At 35.7% G+C, this 17,361-nt stretch overlaps 1 protein-coding gene across 1 annotated transcript in view; it reads left to right on the top strand.

The window, feature by feature from the left end:
- The window catches only part of ADGRV1 (adhesion G protein-coupled receptor V1), a 264,867-nt gene that overhangs the window by 224,824 nt on the left and 22,682 nt on the right, over window positions 1-17,361 (top strand). The window contains exon 88 of the mRNA XM_069001528.1: window positions 2,524-2,645. Coding sequence (XP_068857629.1) covers window positions 2,524-2,645 — 122 coding nt within the window. The remainder of the gene's footprint in view (window positions 1-2,523; window positions 2,646-17,361) is intronic.

The raw sequence follows: 17,361 nt of genomic DNA, 5'->3' as shown, positions 1-17,361 counted from the left end.
CTTGCACTGATAATTCCTTTGAACCATCAAACTTCACTATAACTGGTTCAACATGATTTTGTGAAAGAAAAGTCCCCTGAAAATTACTAAATAGAAAAAAAAAAACCCTTGGGTCTGGTTAAGGAAGTTCCTGAGTTGTAAATGGGAAGATTGCTGGGATATGTATCATATCTGGCCAACTTTTTTGGCCCTTCGTGAAGGTGAGGCCAGGCAAACTTTTTATATACTGAGTACAATTCCTCTTAGGTTCTTGGTTAGGTTCGTGAGGTAATTAATTTTTTCCATCATCCTTATATTTTTCCTGTTTCATGCATTTTGTAATCTAGTCCAAACCTGTCATGAAAATATTGCAGCCTGTCTTTCAAATGCTCACCATCATTGTTTTTTGTGTGAATCACTTACAAAATTTTGTGTTCACTCTAAGAATTCCCCTCCTGTAGTAAACTACAATTTTACTACCCTTAATAACTTATTACAATGTACTGCAGCCCTCAGAACAGAAAGCATTGCAGAAAAATGAATTTTATAAATAAGTTAATAAGGAAATTACCTTTTCTCAACAATGAGGAAGGAATGACAAACAGTGGATGCATCTAGTTGTTTGGTAAATTGAATGTACATTATTTCATGTAGTCAAATATCAAGCTGGACTGTGGTAAGTTTTCAAACTCTAAAAGACTGCAAGTAGAGCTGCTTAAGCTGTATTTATCTGTATTGACTGTCAACTCTCAGTGTTTCTTAGGCTTATAGTAAGGAAAAGGCGAGATATTTCTGGGGAAGACATGAACAGTCAGGGCAATGACATATACATGTACACATACATTTATATGTATTTAAGGAGTGTGTGGACTACCAGTTGCTTAAATAAAATCTTCCATCACTCCTAGTATTAAAAAACGGTGTGATAACTGCACAAAACCCAGCATGGTTGGGTTATATAATACGCAACAGAACTGCTTGTCAGTGTCTCGGTTACATCACAGTGATGTTGAGCTGCCTTCTCCACATCAGTCTTATCCAAGTAGTCTAGAGGCACCTGCTTGCACTTGGACTCAGAGTAAAAGTCATGACAGTGAAGGTTCATCTACTCAGAATCACCCTTTGGGGCTTTTTTGGGAGGGGGTTGTTGCTTTTATTTTCATAAGAAGAAAATTACAAATAGTTAGACTATTTTGGTTCATATCAAGCCTATTTATTGGCATCCTTTACCTTTGTGCAATGCTGATTTTACAAACTTAAAATAATTTGTTGCTTATTTTCTGATATGTTCACTCTAATTATTAAGCTTCTGTTTGATCAAAATTCAACAAATGGGTATAGAGAACTCAAACATCAAGGCTTTAAATGCTGCCAAAGTTTCAACTCTGTATTAGCTCTTTACAATACTGGTAACAAGGCAATTGTTACCAATTAAGAAAAAAACAGAAGCATAAACTGTAACAATATTCAGCATGTGGCAAAAAGCAGGCATCTTTATACTTTTTCTTGTTAAAATATTGTGTTTGTATGACTTAGGGTATTGCCTACATTCTGAAGGACCTTACTATTTGTACAGTATTAAACAAAACGGCTAAAGGGCTCTCAAACTGCTGCTTCTGGAACAATGCCTGTCAAAAACACATCCCCAGTCATTGCTGATGCTGCCTAACTAATGTGGGGAGGGGCAGTGCCTAGCCAAGCACCTCTGCCCCTGCTGTGTGCAGACCTGGCAAACATGGACTTTGAATTCTGCTGCAAACATGGTCAGCACAGGGACTGGCTCTTCTCAGTAGGAGAAACATGTGGGGGTGAAAACTAACTTTTGCTTTCCTTATTGCAAATTTTGGCCCTGCAGACATCTTCCTGCAAACATTCCCTAAATCTTTTATCCCATAAATAAAGTGAGGAACATAAAATGGGGATGTATGTGTGCATGATTAAAGACAGATTCTGCACATATTTTTAAAGGCTAATGAAATTAACTGGTTCAAAGTCTATATTGGGAGTCTCCTGGGCTGAGAAGAGGTTGTCACTCTTATTTATGGGGTCAGGTGTCTTATATATGACTTGAAGGAGAAAATAACAACAAATCAAAGAATGAGTTATTCTTAGAATATCCTACAACCATATAAGTGGCCAGAGCTGGGGCTGGTTATGTATCCATAATACCTTTCCTTTTCTCCCTTTCCTCTCAATTCTTAGAAATCCATTTTCTCTCAAAATTTCCAGAGCTTGCCAAGAGTTCTTCCATTATTCTCCAAAGTTCAGCATATTTTCTGATGCCATGTGTGCTCTTCCCACCACTTGGTTTGCTAAGCTGTGCCCCCTCTGCCCCTCACACCTCTCTGTCCCCTGACAGTGTCCTTCTGCTGGTTTTCTGATTCCGGGATAGGGTCCTAAAAGCACTGGGACCACCCAACTAGGGCAGGAGAACAAGCTCCAAGGTGGGCCAGAGACAGCAAAACTGTGTCCTGTGTCAGTAATGCTTTAAAAAGTGTTTTTCAGAGGGTACACCAGCTGAAATGCTGTGTTTGTCGTTTGCAGAGATCCCCTTGGTCTTGTACCTCTTTGCTCTGATTTCTATCACCTGGCTGTGGGGAGGACTGCACATGGCTTACCGTCACCTCTGGATGTTAGTCTTCTTCATCATCTTCAACAGCCTGCAGGTAAGAGCCAGCACCTGGTCCTTTGGTCTTCTCACAGGCCTGGGGGTGTCTTCTCCACTCATGTGTTTGTCACTTTGGCCTCACCAGGTGAAAAACATCGAATAACTCACTGTGACAATGTGGAAGTGTTAATTGTGTATTCTGTTTATTTCTCAAACTGATATATGGAACATATATTAAAGCAAGGGATCCATTGTGTTTAAACAATAGCACTATAACTGCAGAGATTTAATTTCATAGCTAATGCACTCAGAAAGAAAATTGCTTACTTCTGTATGTAAAGTGTTACTGAGATAATTATACCAGTAAAACTGAAGTATCTGTAGCCTTTGCAAAATCACTGCATATTTAAATTTTCTGTAGATGTTAACAATAATAATAATAATAATAATAATAATAATAATAATAATAATAATAATCCAAATATTTTATATTATATAGCCCTGAGACGGAATTTTTTTCCATTGTAAGAGGTGAACCTTGAGGATTAACTCATATAACATATATATTGGTAAAGCAAATAACTTTTATTGAAAAAAAAGCCAAATAAAGATTAAATGTTCATCATTAGTAATAAAAAATGTAAATAACCCCTTCCAAAACTTTACATATGTAAGTGTTTCCACTGGGCTCTCTAGTGCATTGAACTGCATTTAATGCCATATTGCATGCTGCAGAATTATTTATAGAACAGAGGTTATTGTATCACAGATGGGAAAATCTCTCTGATATCTGAAAACAGTGAAATTAGCAGAAAATGTAAAATTATATATTATAATCTTTGGAGGGCAAGTTCTTCTGCATTCAAATGTGCTCTTCTTACTCTTTTTATAACATAAATCTCTGTGATACCTTTTATTTCCAAATATTAAAAATCTTTATAGCCCATAAAACAAAAATAATTAATTAAAAAGGCATATTTTCACAAAATAGATTTATTATAAATTCAAAAGGTGGGAGTTTCCTTATGTAGTATTGGAATATTTTCAAAATTACATCTCAGAAATAATTTTTTTTTTTTTTTTTAGTTGAGGAAAAAAATGCCCCTTATTCTCCCTGTAATATATTTGATTTTTCTGTGTATATTGTCATTGAACTGTTATGTATGTATTGGCATATATCGACATATATTGGCTCTGCTTCACCAATAGATGTGGTCTTTTTTGGCTTCTTGCCTTACTGCTAGTTCCTCATATCTGGGAAATAACTGTATATGACAACAGCCCTGCAGAAAATAATGCAGCATCTCTATTCAAATTACATTAGTATTGGTATTCCATATTAGGAAAAGAAACCTGTTATTTTTGTTATTTCTAGCCCTAGAGAATCAGTAAAATCTGAAATATAAAATAATTTTTTTCTTTATTCAAAGGAGGTGAAAACATTTCAAATGCATAGTCTCTTCCTGTTTATTATTTTAAATTAAAACAGATGTGTCTGGCGCTCCAACTCAAACAGTAGTAAAAAAACCTTTCTTTCAGCTATGAGGAGATCAATAACTTATACTCCATGCTTTAAAAGCAATTTTTATCTTTTGCTGGATGCTAAAACGTAATAGAACAGTATCCCCTACATTTTAAAACTATTTACTAAGTGCTTTTTAAAGTATAAAGCTACCATGTATTTAAAAGGGAAAGAGCTTTCTGATGTTGTGTACCCTGAGAGAAGTTTAAAAAAAGAGTAGCTCTTTCACAGTATTACAGTTTTTAAATTTGTTTTAGTAGATGATTGTGTTCAGTGCTTTGTAACTCTCTATAATAAATCAAGTTTGAAAAGTATTTCCTGAAATGCCCCTACGTGTTAAATAACCATCCTATACAGAATGTTCTCCTCTTTTAAAGTTAGGATTTATCCAGTGAAGAAATGGAAAAACTGATATGTGATTCAGGTGACCAGACATGCGGCGTGAAATGAAAAACAGGGAAGGAACAAGGTGAAAAGTCTGTAGATTTCTTTAATCTATGTGTTTCCTCAAATAACCAGATACAACTAACTTAGTTAGAGAAGACATCAGTATGCAAACTCTTTGTGTAGAACAAAATTATGTATTACAAATACTGAAAGGAAATTAAGGTTTTGCTCTAGGCAGGTGTAGCTTCAGAAAGCTTTTTAGACCATGTTCCCACTGATGAGGGGGTGATCTTGTGGAGTACACACTTCCTGCTGAGAGTCATTCTGATCTACAGGCCAGGATCATCCAGCCCATGGACAGCCATGTCCAATGTCCTTTGAAGATTTAATCTCAGCCCATCTGTTTGTGACTGGGAAAGGAAATGGGACTTGATAGCAGATAACTCATTTTCATAATGATAACTAGTTATCTTTGTAGTGCATTCTGTTGGCATCTTATCCTCATGTCTTTGTCAGCTCTCAGAATTGATGATTGTTAAAACAAGGTCATTTTTCTGCAATAAAAGGTGGGTTTACCATTTACTGGTGAGCATTTCTACTATACAGCAAGCCCTGTTTCAGCTGTAAAGCAATTAATTGTTCATTAAGAGCTTTTTCATTACAGAAAAGAGGACATGAAATAGTTTACAAGAAGCAGAGGCCTGGTTCCCTGCTGCTCAGGAGCTATGAACCGTGTAACAAAGCATAACGTGACCCATTAAAATGTGTTATAAGTCCAAATGGATTCAACACAGGAGATTGAAAGGGCGCTGAATGTTATCCATTGTGTTTGTTTAGCCTTATGACATGCATTTCCCAGGAAATGCACTTACTTGAAAAGTCATCCACTCAGTACAAATTGTTTCCAAGCACTTCCTGCAGGAAATAGTTCCCATCGGAGACAAGTTTATAGTATGAGCTATTCTAGTGCATGGGGGAGAAAAGCAACCCTTTCCCTGTAACTTCAGGAATAAACATGCAAATAGCTGTATGGAAGGGCAGTAGCTGATTTACAAAACAAAAAGTACATTTGGAAAACCATGAAGGAAAAAGAATAAAAAGGGTCCTTAGGATATCTGGTATTTTGAATTCCTTAGCAGTATGCACGTAATTGTCCTACCCAGACAGCATCTGTGATCACATTGCTCTTACGTGAAAAGCCTCAGCTCCTCATCTTTTCCCTTGTGGAACAGAAAAAACGTTTACCTCTTTTCTTAGCTTATGATTGTCAGTGTGGATTTATTCACAAGATATATGTTTTCTGGGGTCAGGAGTGAAAGAATAAGCTGCTATCTTGAGTACTTCTCTCAAATGTTTGGGATTTCACAAGCTCTTTTGCATGCACTATACCCATCTAAATGATCAACGTGTTTTTCATGCTGTGAGGGGAGTGTCTCTGATTTGTGTGGCTGATGTCAACAGCAGCATATTTGCATTCTATGGATCCAAAGTTCAGGGCAGTGGGTGGATTTCTTTCCATTGTTTGCAAAGGGGTTTATGTGAGGCTTCAGACCCATTCCTAGGCTATTACCTTCAGCCAACTTTCTATGTATAATCTAGATATTTCTTTGGCTATATTTACAGCAAACTGCACTACGCACTTCCATCCTCTATCTTTTTAACTTAGGGTGTATCTACACTGTAAACTACAAGGTATTAGGTATGCCACAGATAAACCCCAGTCACGGTTTCCTTGTGATAAGCCCCACCATTCTCCTCTCTCAGCAATAAATTAATTAAATTTTTCAATAAGTAATTTTGAATTGAAACATTAATCTTATGAAATACTGTGATATTACCCATCAACAGTATAAAACCTCCATTTTTCAGGAATTTTATATCAGGAGAAAATATAAATGGCAGCTGGTAGGTACCTATGTCATGATTAATGACAGTATTCAAAAAATCCTTATGTGTTTGTTTTGGATGATGCAGGTAAAGGTTAAAAGTCTGCCTGTTCTGTATTTGAGTATACCAGACAACTCATGCCCGTGTAATTAGCTTCAGTGTTACATGCAAAATACTTCTTCCCAAGAAACACAGGACAAATCTGGAAATAAGACTTGATTAGTGGTTTTCCAAACTGGGCAAATGGGCTGACTTGCCTAACGCAATGTCTCAGTTTAAAGACAAATTTCAAAAAAAGTTCTAAAAGTCAACTTATTTGTAGTAGATTGCAATAGGGGAAGATTCAGAAGTTCAAGTACAAATACCTGAAAAGCCTTTGACAAGAAATATGGGCATACAGAAAACAAGTGAACAGGTGCACATACAAACCTGACATTGACTGGAGATGATGAGGTTCACCAAATATCATTAATTAAAATAATTAATTAAAATAAAATAGCTGGGAGAAGGCAGAATGGGAGGAAAGGCTAGCTTGAGTAGAAAAGGAGACAAGATATCAAAGAAAACTAGTAGGTATGTGAGCAAAAAAACCCCCCAAATATTATAATGAGGAATACCCTATTTAAGAAACAATAGAAAATATGGTAGGAGAAATCAAGATGACACAGTTTTAGAAGGAAAAATAAAGTTACTAAAAGACCACATATTGTGATAGTAAAAAGTGAGTAAAGAGACACTGTTTTATAAGTTGCTGCATTATATTATGCAGCAAAGAGTATAAAAAAAAGTACACAGTTTATAAAGCTCGTGCCAGTACCAGTCTCAAATGAAATATGTATTTTTTCCTAGAACATACTATTCAACTCTGGGATGTAACCAGGGGATACAGAGAGGACCACCACTATAAATAGGCTCTCTTCCTGTGTCTTATGGCGTCTTCTGAAAGTGTCTGCTCTGATGAATCAGAGGTAGACTAGGAGATCCCAAGCAGTGGTTCAGATTATCAAAGCCATACAAAACTAAACAAAATCCAGTACTAGACAGACATGAGATGCGAGTAAATGAGTCAGGCTGTAAAAGGCTGCCTACAGATTTCGCAGAAAGTGATTCTACACTGCAAATAAGGCCAGCAAAAGGCAATGAAGGCCTCATAGTAATGCCTCATCTCAAAGATGAGGTGAACTATAACTTATATCAAGGATATCAAGGAAAGGACATATGCTTGTTCAAGTAGATACAGTCCAACCAAATCTTCTGTCAGCTGAGTGCATAAACCAAACACAATTAAACACAGGCCAAACAATTCAAATACTACCTCAGACATGAAATAAAATACACATACAAAGCAACTGACATCTGCATTTTGACATCTGTTTAATAAAGCAGTTTCCAGAAGCTTGGATTCTTACCTGGAAGGAAAGACAATAGTATACGTAGAGCCATTCACTTAACCTTGAAAGTTTTTTCAGTATGTGCTTTTTTTTTAAGTAAAAATAGCTACAATAAAGCAAATAAAGAAAGCTTGTAACTTTTGAGACTTCACACTTTTTGACATCAGCTAAACTTCTGGGTTGTAATCTTGATTGGACAGTAGCATTGGTATGCATTATAGTAGCTCTGCAAACATACAAAGCTGTCCAAGAGACTTGATTATCCAGTGAATCAAGAGAATGCAACAATTTTATATTCCTTTCTCTATGTTTACTACTTCTTTCTTAAAGAAGAGTCCTCTCTGTTCCTAGTTACCACCTGAAACATACTCTTAACACATTTTTCCTGTAATTACTTATGAAATTAAGGGAAAAGATTCCATTTAGCTATTCAAGTCCATACATAATGGACCCAAAATCAGTCTATAGTTCAAGACAAAAAAAAGAAAAAAGTGGGCAGTGTCAGGTAAACGTAGGAAGCATTGTTAGGATATCTCTCTGAATATCTCTTAAATACACATGAGAAGTTGATGTCAGAAGAGTAGTCTGTGTTTAGAGTTGTGTTTATAATGTGTTTAAATAATACACAGTGAAAGCGTGCATTGAAGTGGGCTTCGATTTACTGGATTTTCAAAACTGATCACTGAAAAAACATTTAGACTTTTCAGTGAGACACTTAAAATAGAAAAATGTGACTATAATTTATTTTTTAAAAAACAAATACAGTAATTAAACAACATTTTAAATCTTTCAGCATGTATGAAGGTCTAAGAATTTTACATTATTAATATATTTCAGGAAAGATCTCTTATCATCAATTTTTTGCAATAGAAGGTGAAAAAGTAGTTTTAACCATTCTCCTTGGGAGGTGTTAGTAATGGCCAGAATTATATGGTACATAACAAGTAAGAAAGGCAACTATAACATGTACTGCTGCAATCAGTGGAACTATATCCAACTATATCCATTGAAAAGGACTTGGGATCAGGTCTATTCTTTTCATTTTCCACCTCTGTTGATATGAGTTGACTTTTCTTACTGTGAAGAATAAAATAACAATCAAGTTAGTTTGGTATCTGTAAGAAATCACTCATGTTCTGTTTCGCATTGCTACCAATCTCTTTCTGTCACGATAAATAGCTTTTTTTCCTTCATTTTCTTTTTTTTTTTTTTCCAATAACTCAGGTAAAAGAAGTATCTTGGTATAATTATAATGTAGAATCAATTTCTTTTTTTGCCTTTAAATTCAAGCTACTATATTCTTTACTGCTGTTTTAAGAACACTAATTGATACGGCTGAAAGGGCTTGATCCAAAAATGCTTTGGTGACTGAGTATAAGCATGATAGCAAGGAAAAAGATAACATGCTCACAAATTTTAGGAAGGCAAAGCATAACTTCAGGAAATTGGGGACTGACAGCACTAGGGAAAATGAAATTCCTCTTAGCAATTTGGTAAAGCACATACCAGGCTTCACCAGAAAGAATTTATCCAGCAGATTGAGTTATCAACGCCTGTCCACTCAGAGTGATGCCACACATTGAAAACTCCATCCAGTTTTTGAATCTCCATTCCATGAGAGCTGGAGAAACTATAGGTGTCCGGGGGAAGCTACGACAGTGGTCAGAGCACATGTCCTTTGGATGGAGCACATGTCCTTTGAACAGTGTTTGAAGAAGCTAGGTTTATTTAGTCAGTTGAGGAAGATGCCACTGGACAATGTAATACCAGCATGCAAATATTTGGAAGGTGGTTAAAAAATTACATTGTCATACTCTTCCTCTCTACTCTCTTCATAGTTCCAGGTAACAGCAACAAGGGTACATGGCCACAAAACTTTGGTATGGGAGGTTCAGACTGGATATCAGGAAAAATAATTCATGAGAAGGAGGTAGGGAACTGGAACTGCTTCCCAAAGAAACAGTTTGAAATCTCCACTGTTGTAGGGTTTTAAAATTCACCTAGACAAGGATACCTGATTAATGGACTGACCCTCTGAGTCTACTGAATGACCTTCAGACATCCCATCCAGCCAGTTTTTCTGTAGTTCTGTGATTTGACATGTGGTAAACCTTATTCAGAACCCATTCATTGTGATAAATGAACACCAGTTACATGGACTGAGCCCATTTTTAGGAAAGCACCAAATATTACAGAACTAATGATAACCCCCAAAAATCTGGGAATTATATAGATAAGAAAGTTTAAATAAGACTTTAGCTATCTTTAGGAATGACTTCAAAGCAGTAGGTTCAGTTTCCTAAGTTTCAGCACTGCAGAGTGTTCTCTATGCATACATATCTTCCTGCTGAACATTGTTGCCTTATGGAGGCTGATCTGAATTTTTCTATTAAATAAATGCATGTGAAGTTTTAATAGCCTCTAGGAAAAAAACATTCCCTTTTCTTCCACCCACACATTTCCTGCACAAGAACCCTCTATATTGTACAAGCCTGATGTTTCACCAGTATGAGAAGGATATTTTCTCCTTTTCTTCATAATAAAAACAGGTGAAGCCTTGTTTGGGAGATTGTAAAATTCATGTAAAAAAAAATTTAGTATTTTCCTTATTTTATGTGCAGCTTCAGTGGCCTTCAAGCAACTACTGCAGAAAAATGAATGCTCTACTGATTTTCTCTCTCTTAGTTTCATTATTACTCAACATATTAATGACATGCAATTTTAGCAGAAACCATGATAACCTAAGATTTCATTAAGTGTTTCATGAAGTAACACAATAAAGATTGACTTAATTAACTTTTTTTCCCCCTCTGAAGTGTATGCAACGTAAAGACCTCTAAATATTTTATTGTATCCTTGACTTAGAATACATTTTAAACAGGTGTCACTTTTGGAAATTGTTTAGTTTTTTGTAATGTCATCCATCTGATGAGTGTGGAAGGAATATGAGTTAAGAGACCACCACACAGCCATGATTTGTAGATGACTTTTGAATGGGCAAGAGAAGAGCACAGAAAGGGGTGTGAAAAATGTGTACAGATTGGGAAAAATAAAATCCAATCTGTTTGGTCCTTATAGAATCAAATCACATGGTCCTTATAGAATAATACAGGAAAGAGCTCCTGTCGTGTATGTAAAAAGTTATTGCATACAGCCATCAGTGTGAGTTCAGAAGGAGTTCCAAACTTCAAAAAAATATAGGCTGCTCAACAAGTTTGCTCACCTAGACACAGTTAAAATCATGTAGAAGCCATTTGTGAGACTAGTCTTTGGCAGCTTATCCTAATAGCAGTTTAAAAAAAGCATTTCTGGTATTAATCTGCATGCACATGACCTGCAAATGTTTATTTTACAGTGGGAACAGAGCAATTCCCTAAGTACAGTTGATAATGACTTTGCTAGCCCAGGGAATACAGAATTAGAAGGTGTCCAGAACAAGACAAAATTAGCCTAAAAGAAACTCTTCAATGGATTCTTTTTAGAAGTGCTTTCCTCTAAAGAATCACAGAACTATTTAGGTTGGAAAAGACCTTTGAGATTATCAACTCCAACCTATGACTCAACACCACCTTGTCAACTAGACCATGACACTGACTCTTTTCTTAAACACCTCCAGGGATGGTGACTCCACCACCTCCCTCGGCAGCCCACTGCAATGTCCCATCACTCTTTCTCTGAAGAACTTCTAATGTCCAGCCCAAAACTCCTCTGACAGAGCTTAAGACTGCATCCTCTTGTCCAGGTGTCGGTGTGGACTAAAGAGAAGGTAGTTGGCCAAAAGAAAGAGTGATTCTTTGAAAGAGTGGCATGATATGAAAATAGATTGTCTTTAACTCAAAAGTGGTTTGGAATAGAATGAAGGAAGAATCCATGAAATAAGGCTGGGAGGCTTTTATACATCAGCAAAGCCTTTTTGTGCTACAACAATGGTACAGTTGCATCTTATATTCTAACTGTGTTTTGATTTTGACAACTAGAAGCCTGTTAGTTAGACAGCAGTTTTACAATTAAAGATCAGATACTTAAAATAATATCTGGTTTGGATATATTGAAGTTATCATACTAATCCAAACTGTTATCTGCTGACCTGGACAAAATAAAAGCAGCTAATCTGTTCAACTCATAGGCAGGTATTTAAATACAGTTTCTCAGCAAAATTGAAGGAGAAAGATTTAAGGAAAAAATATGGTCAAAATAAAATGAGAAAAGTATAAAAAATAGTAATATTGGCTCTTGATACTAATCTTTACTTGAATTTTCCTTGTGAGCATGGCAGAAGAAATGCTATTATATCTGTTTTATTACACAAATTTAGGTGTTATTGTTTATTCAGAGGACTGATGGGTCCCATGTAATGAAATAGATGAGCTTTAGTCTGCAGAATGAGTTAATATGGATTATATGAGATCCAACCACACTAAGTGCCGAATTATGCAGTAAGATAGAGTAGTGAAAGAATTTCTGCTATAAATTGAAAAGATAGATATAGATATAGATATAGATATAGATATAGATATAGATATAGATATAGATATAGATATAGATGATGATATAGATGTAGATGATGATATAGATATAGATGATATAGATATAGATATAGATATAGATATAGATATAGATATAGATATAGATGATGATATAGATGTAGATGATGATATAGATATAGATGATATAGATATAGATATAGATATAGATATAGATATAGATGATATAGATATAGATATAGATATAGATATAGATAGATATAGATAGATATAGATATAGATATAGATATAGATATAGATATATACATAAGAAGTAGAAACAGGATGAGTGTATTACTTATCTCAGGACAAATGCAAATCAGCAGTATAATACAGGTCTGAAAAAAGCAAATATGATGCTAACTTTGTAAACAAGAGCAATTTAAATGCTATTGTAAAAGGTGTTGGTGATGCATTATTTGGGATCCTGTGGAGATTTCTAAGCCCATTGGTCCAAGAGATGAATTCTGTATATGATAGTAGTAGGAAAAAAAAGCTTAAGTGGTAAGCAGGCTTTTCAAAATCTTATTTCAGAAGCCTGAAAGTATTTCACATGTTATCAATCGTCTATTGTCTGTGTGCATATTGGCCTTGATCCAGCAGCTATATAATCACACTGGTGTCATCTTGCATGCAAAATAGTGTATCCTAATTTTTTAGTGACTTCGGTCTGTTTTCAGAATTGACTCTAATTAAGAACAACTTTTTAAGTTCCAGCACCTCAATTCTGTTCAGAAGACAGTGTGGTGTGAGGGCACAGACAAAGTGTTGAGCATCTTGCATCCAGCATTACATTCACTTTGCCTGCATGTACTAGCACAGTGCTCTGACAGCTGTGGGGCAAACACTTAAACATCTAACCTGCTCAGAAACACTGAGTGTGGTGTGACCTCATACCACTAAGTTCTTCAAGATTTTCAGTGTTTCCATCCATTTACAAAAAGTCCATGAATTTAAGGAACGTGTTAACTGCACTGTTGTAAATTCATTTACAATTCAGTTTGTTTGAAAATATGTGAATGTAATGTTGTCAGGGTTTCCTTTCTGTATCGAATTTTAGTGATGGATTTTATTCTCCAAAAGGGAGCCTGTCAACAATTAGATGTGAGATCTAACTTCTCAGAAGCAACTCTGTCAGGAAGTTTTCTGATGCATGTGAGAACTACAAATCTTTTGGGTCTGGAAGGAGTTGAGCAACTGTGAAGCTGGAGCTAACCACAGTTGGGTGAAAACTGCTAAATTATGTTTTCTTTATTTTCAGCAAAATGTCAAGTATTTCTCTTTTCCTTTTGCCTTTACAAAGGTCACTTTGACTTAAAAAAGCATCAAATCAACATGTACTGACAGCTGTTTTTTTGTTTAAATCTTCAGATATGTTGTTTTGCCGTTACAACAGAGCCATGAAAAGTTTTAGTGACAAATACCCTCAATTACAAAACTAGGAACCACACTGATTTTTTTTCTTTTTTCTTTCTATACCTTCTTAATGGAGAGTGATTAGAAGATTTAGTTTTGAGAGGGCTATCTTTTATTTCTTCTGTGTGGGTGCCTATGACTGTGTGTAAATAAAGCACATAATCTACTGGAGACTTGCTAATGTGATTGTGCTTCAAAAAATGTGAAACAGTAAAGCAAGCTGAAAATTTTGACTCATCCTTAAATAGGCTGAAATACTCTGCATAACTGGTGGTAGATTTTGAAATTTCAGTATTTCCTATGCCCCAGAACCCCCTGGGATTAATCTTTTTCCAGTCCCAGAAAAGAGAAAATTGGCATTTTATTACACAGAGTGATTCCATTCTGAGTGTGATGCCTTAAGAGGCCTCCTAGAAACAGAGACTAGACAGGAGCAAAGGAATAAAGGTAGGTATTTATTTGAAAGTCCTTCAAAGGACTGGGGAGCCAGAGGCTACTGCCAAGATGGACCCCAAGATGGACCCCATGTCACGAGTTCTTCACACTTTTATAGGTTTGGTTCATTTGCATATCAGGGTTAATTCTCCAATTAAAGCTTCAGTTTAATGATGTAATTCCCCTCCACTTGCCTTCCTTTAGAGGCTTTTGGATTATACTTTTTGGGCCTAGGATGGTCTGAGTGTCCTTGGAGAACAGGCCTGGAGAGGCTTTGTTATGTCTACCTACCACAAGTGAGCAGAAATTAACAGGCTACAAGAAACTTCAGAGTTACACACTAAGCAGTACAGAATTTGAAAAATATAAAAGTTAAAACCTAAGGCATCAAGTGAAGAAGAGCCAGCATCTCTTGCACAACCTTCTTCTCATTCCTGACTTCTGAAAGGTAACAGGAAAACAGTGATTCTCACCATGAAGACTTCCACTTTCCTTTAAAACTTTGTTATTTTCACACTAGCTTTTCTGTTCCCCCCGTTATTTGCCAAGTAGGCCAATGTATGTGACAGAAATTTTTACTTCATAAAAGGAATATGTATTTACAGATCTGTTTTCAGTTCTCTAGTTTCATTTTCTTCAGTGAACATAAAAGGGTTAGTCACACTCCCTACCACTGGGCTAATTTATCACACTGATTTCCAAAGGCTTTTTATGTGGTCAGTAGGGAAGGAAATGTGATTCCAGAGCATGCTTCACCAGAAATGTGTGAGGTTCCTGCTTTCACTTAATATAGCATTTCAGTATTTAGGCTCTGAGATTTGGTCCCAAAGACAACACTGTCGTTAAGCATATTTGCCCCCTTCTGCCTGGATTTTAAAAAAATAAAATCTAGACATTGCATACATTGAAAACAGAAAGTCAGAAATCACCCATCCCAATATTTTTTGGCTATTTCAGAATTCTTTTTCATTTTTTTCTAAGAAATAGGTAGTCTCAAAAGGTGAAACAAATTATTTCTATCCACATTTCGCACTGCTTTGCAGATAAGTACAGTGTAGAAGTCCTTCACAAAGCTACAAGTGAGGCCATGGAATCATGAAAATATTTTTGGACCACTTAAGGTTTTTTTAAGAATCACTGTCTAAAGACATAGTCTAAATAGTCTAAAAAGCATTTGAACCAAGATCTAGTTGTGTGTGCTGAATTTTTTCAGAAGTTATTATACTAATCCTTTGAAAAACAATGTAAGCGTCCTACTTTCCTTGAGGATACATGAAAATCAACTGAGAAAGTTTCTTTAGAGCCAGTTATGGAACTTCAGAAATACTTAAATTAATAAAAATTTTGTTAATTTTGCCTCTCAGAAAATATGTTTGTAGAAAACTATATAAGTATTTGGTGTATTTAGACAAACTTACAGAAATTTGAAAATAAGGAAAATAAAAACTTGGAAATGAAGTATTTTCCCTAATGTAATATAAATTTTAAGTTTATATGCAGTAAAGAAACCTTAAAGAACACACAAATAATCATTTGTGCAAATCATCACAGTAGGAAACAATGATATATAAAAAACAGAGACTAAATAATTTTTTATTTACTATCTTCTTTTTGTAGTTCACCTGTAGGTAGCAATGTCTGTCTGACCAGCCTGTCAGTCTTCAGAGATGGATATTATCATCTCATTATAGATAGCAGGAATAAAAACCTTGGGAAAATAAGTAAGTTTTCTGGGGCCAACATACTTGCTAATATATGAAGCAAACTTAATGGCTCATACATTTCAGGTTTGCACTTAATTTATTAAACCACATTACCACCAATCTCTCAGTCTGTATTGCCTCAAGTACTTTATTTTTGGAATGGATTGTATTTTCTAAATGAAACCCAAATTTAGTTCTACTAGTACATTAAATACCTGTAAGAGTAGAAAGTAGAAGGAGCTGTCAGATTAATGATCTTCAGGACAATCTAAATAAAGACCCTCTTCCTGGAAATGTCTCCTTTTAGATTGCCACCCTCATTTTCATTGACAAAGAGCATTAGCACACACTGTTAGCCACTTTGCTAATATAGTGTGGCTTAGTTTGTAAAAAGTTATTTGTAATAGATAAAATTTGAGGAAAGAGACCAGTGTTACTGTCTTTGGCACAAATTTTACTTCTGGTAATGTAATTTTGTGTCTAATTTTACCTTTAGTTTTGCATCTAGTAATTCATTGCACAAGAATTACTACCTAATAAAGTGAGTGCCATTGCAAGTAACTGAATGCATATCCTTTGAGGAACTCTGTGTCTGAATTCAGAGGAAGGTCTGTGTGGAGCAGTTACCCAACATCTAGGGTGGAGGTTCATCTGAATGTTGCAACATGCATTTTTGCAGAGTGTTCAGAGAAGAATTGTGCCTTGTCCCTAGTTTATTGATATTAAATTATCTTTACAGAAACCTAGTTATACAGTTTTGTATATATAGTTATAGATAATTACAGGTAAATAAAATTTAATATATAAATATTTGAAAATATTTGTTATGTCTTAGTCAGCACAGACACCACCTTAAAAACTCTCACAAGCTGTTGTAGCTCTGAAAGACTCCTAAGGAGTAACATGGACTGACTGTGAGGTAAAAGGTGGGTATGTGGAGGGAGAGGCTATGGTTTTACACAGAGAGGTCTTGGAGAAACTGGCTTGGCTGCGTTTAGGATTGTATGTCACATTACACTGAAGTCTTCCAAGGGAGCCTGCATCAAGGACCACCATCCCGGTGTTGATGGTGGAGACATTGTGCCCATTATGAGAGCAGCAAAAGCAGAAGCATGCTCAGGTCTTTTCCATTCCCATTGTCCTCACTGGAATGGGATGTTGAACATCACCCTTCAAATTTCTGCATTCATTAAATTATATTAATTATTGTAATTATTAAATACATTAAATGACACTGCCACACCAGTTATGAGAATTCCTGTACTTCCCTGTGTCACTGGGTTTTATACAGATTTCTGTTTAGTCTGCTTAACATAAAATGCTTCAAAATCCACCTGCCTGGCAAAGTTTTCCTGTCTCATTTCAGAATTTCTTACAAATTGCCTCAGGAGATTGGTTTTACCTCTCACCAGGCTTTTCATTACTTACTTATCAGCCCATCTCCTCTGATGACTTTGCCAAGGAGCCAAAATGTCTCTGCAAACTCTGAACATGCACATTCTGGAGGTGG

Source organism: Aphelocoma coerulescens (genome assembly GCF_041296385.1).
Source record: "Aphelocoma coerulescens isolate FSJ_1873_10779 chromosome Z unlocalized genomic scaffold, UR_Acoe_1.0 ChrZ, whole genome shotgun sequence".
NCBI classification, from domain to species: domain Eukaryota; kingdom Metazoa; phylum Chordata; class Aves; order Passeriformes; family Corvidae; genus Aphelocoma; species Aphelocoma coerulescens.
This window is presented reverse-complemented; position numbering and strand designations above follow the sequence as displayed.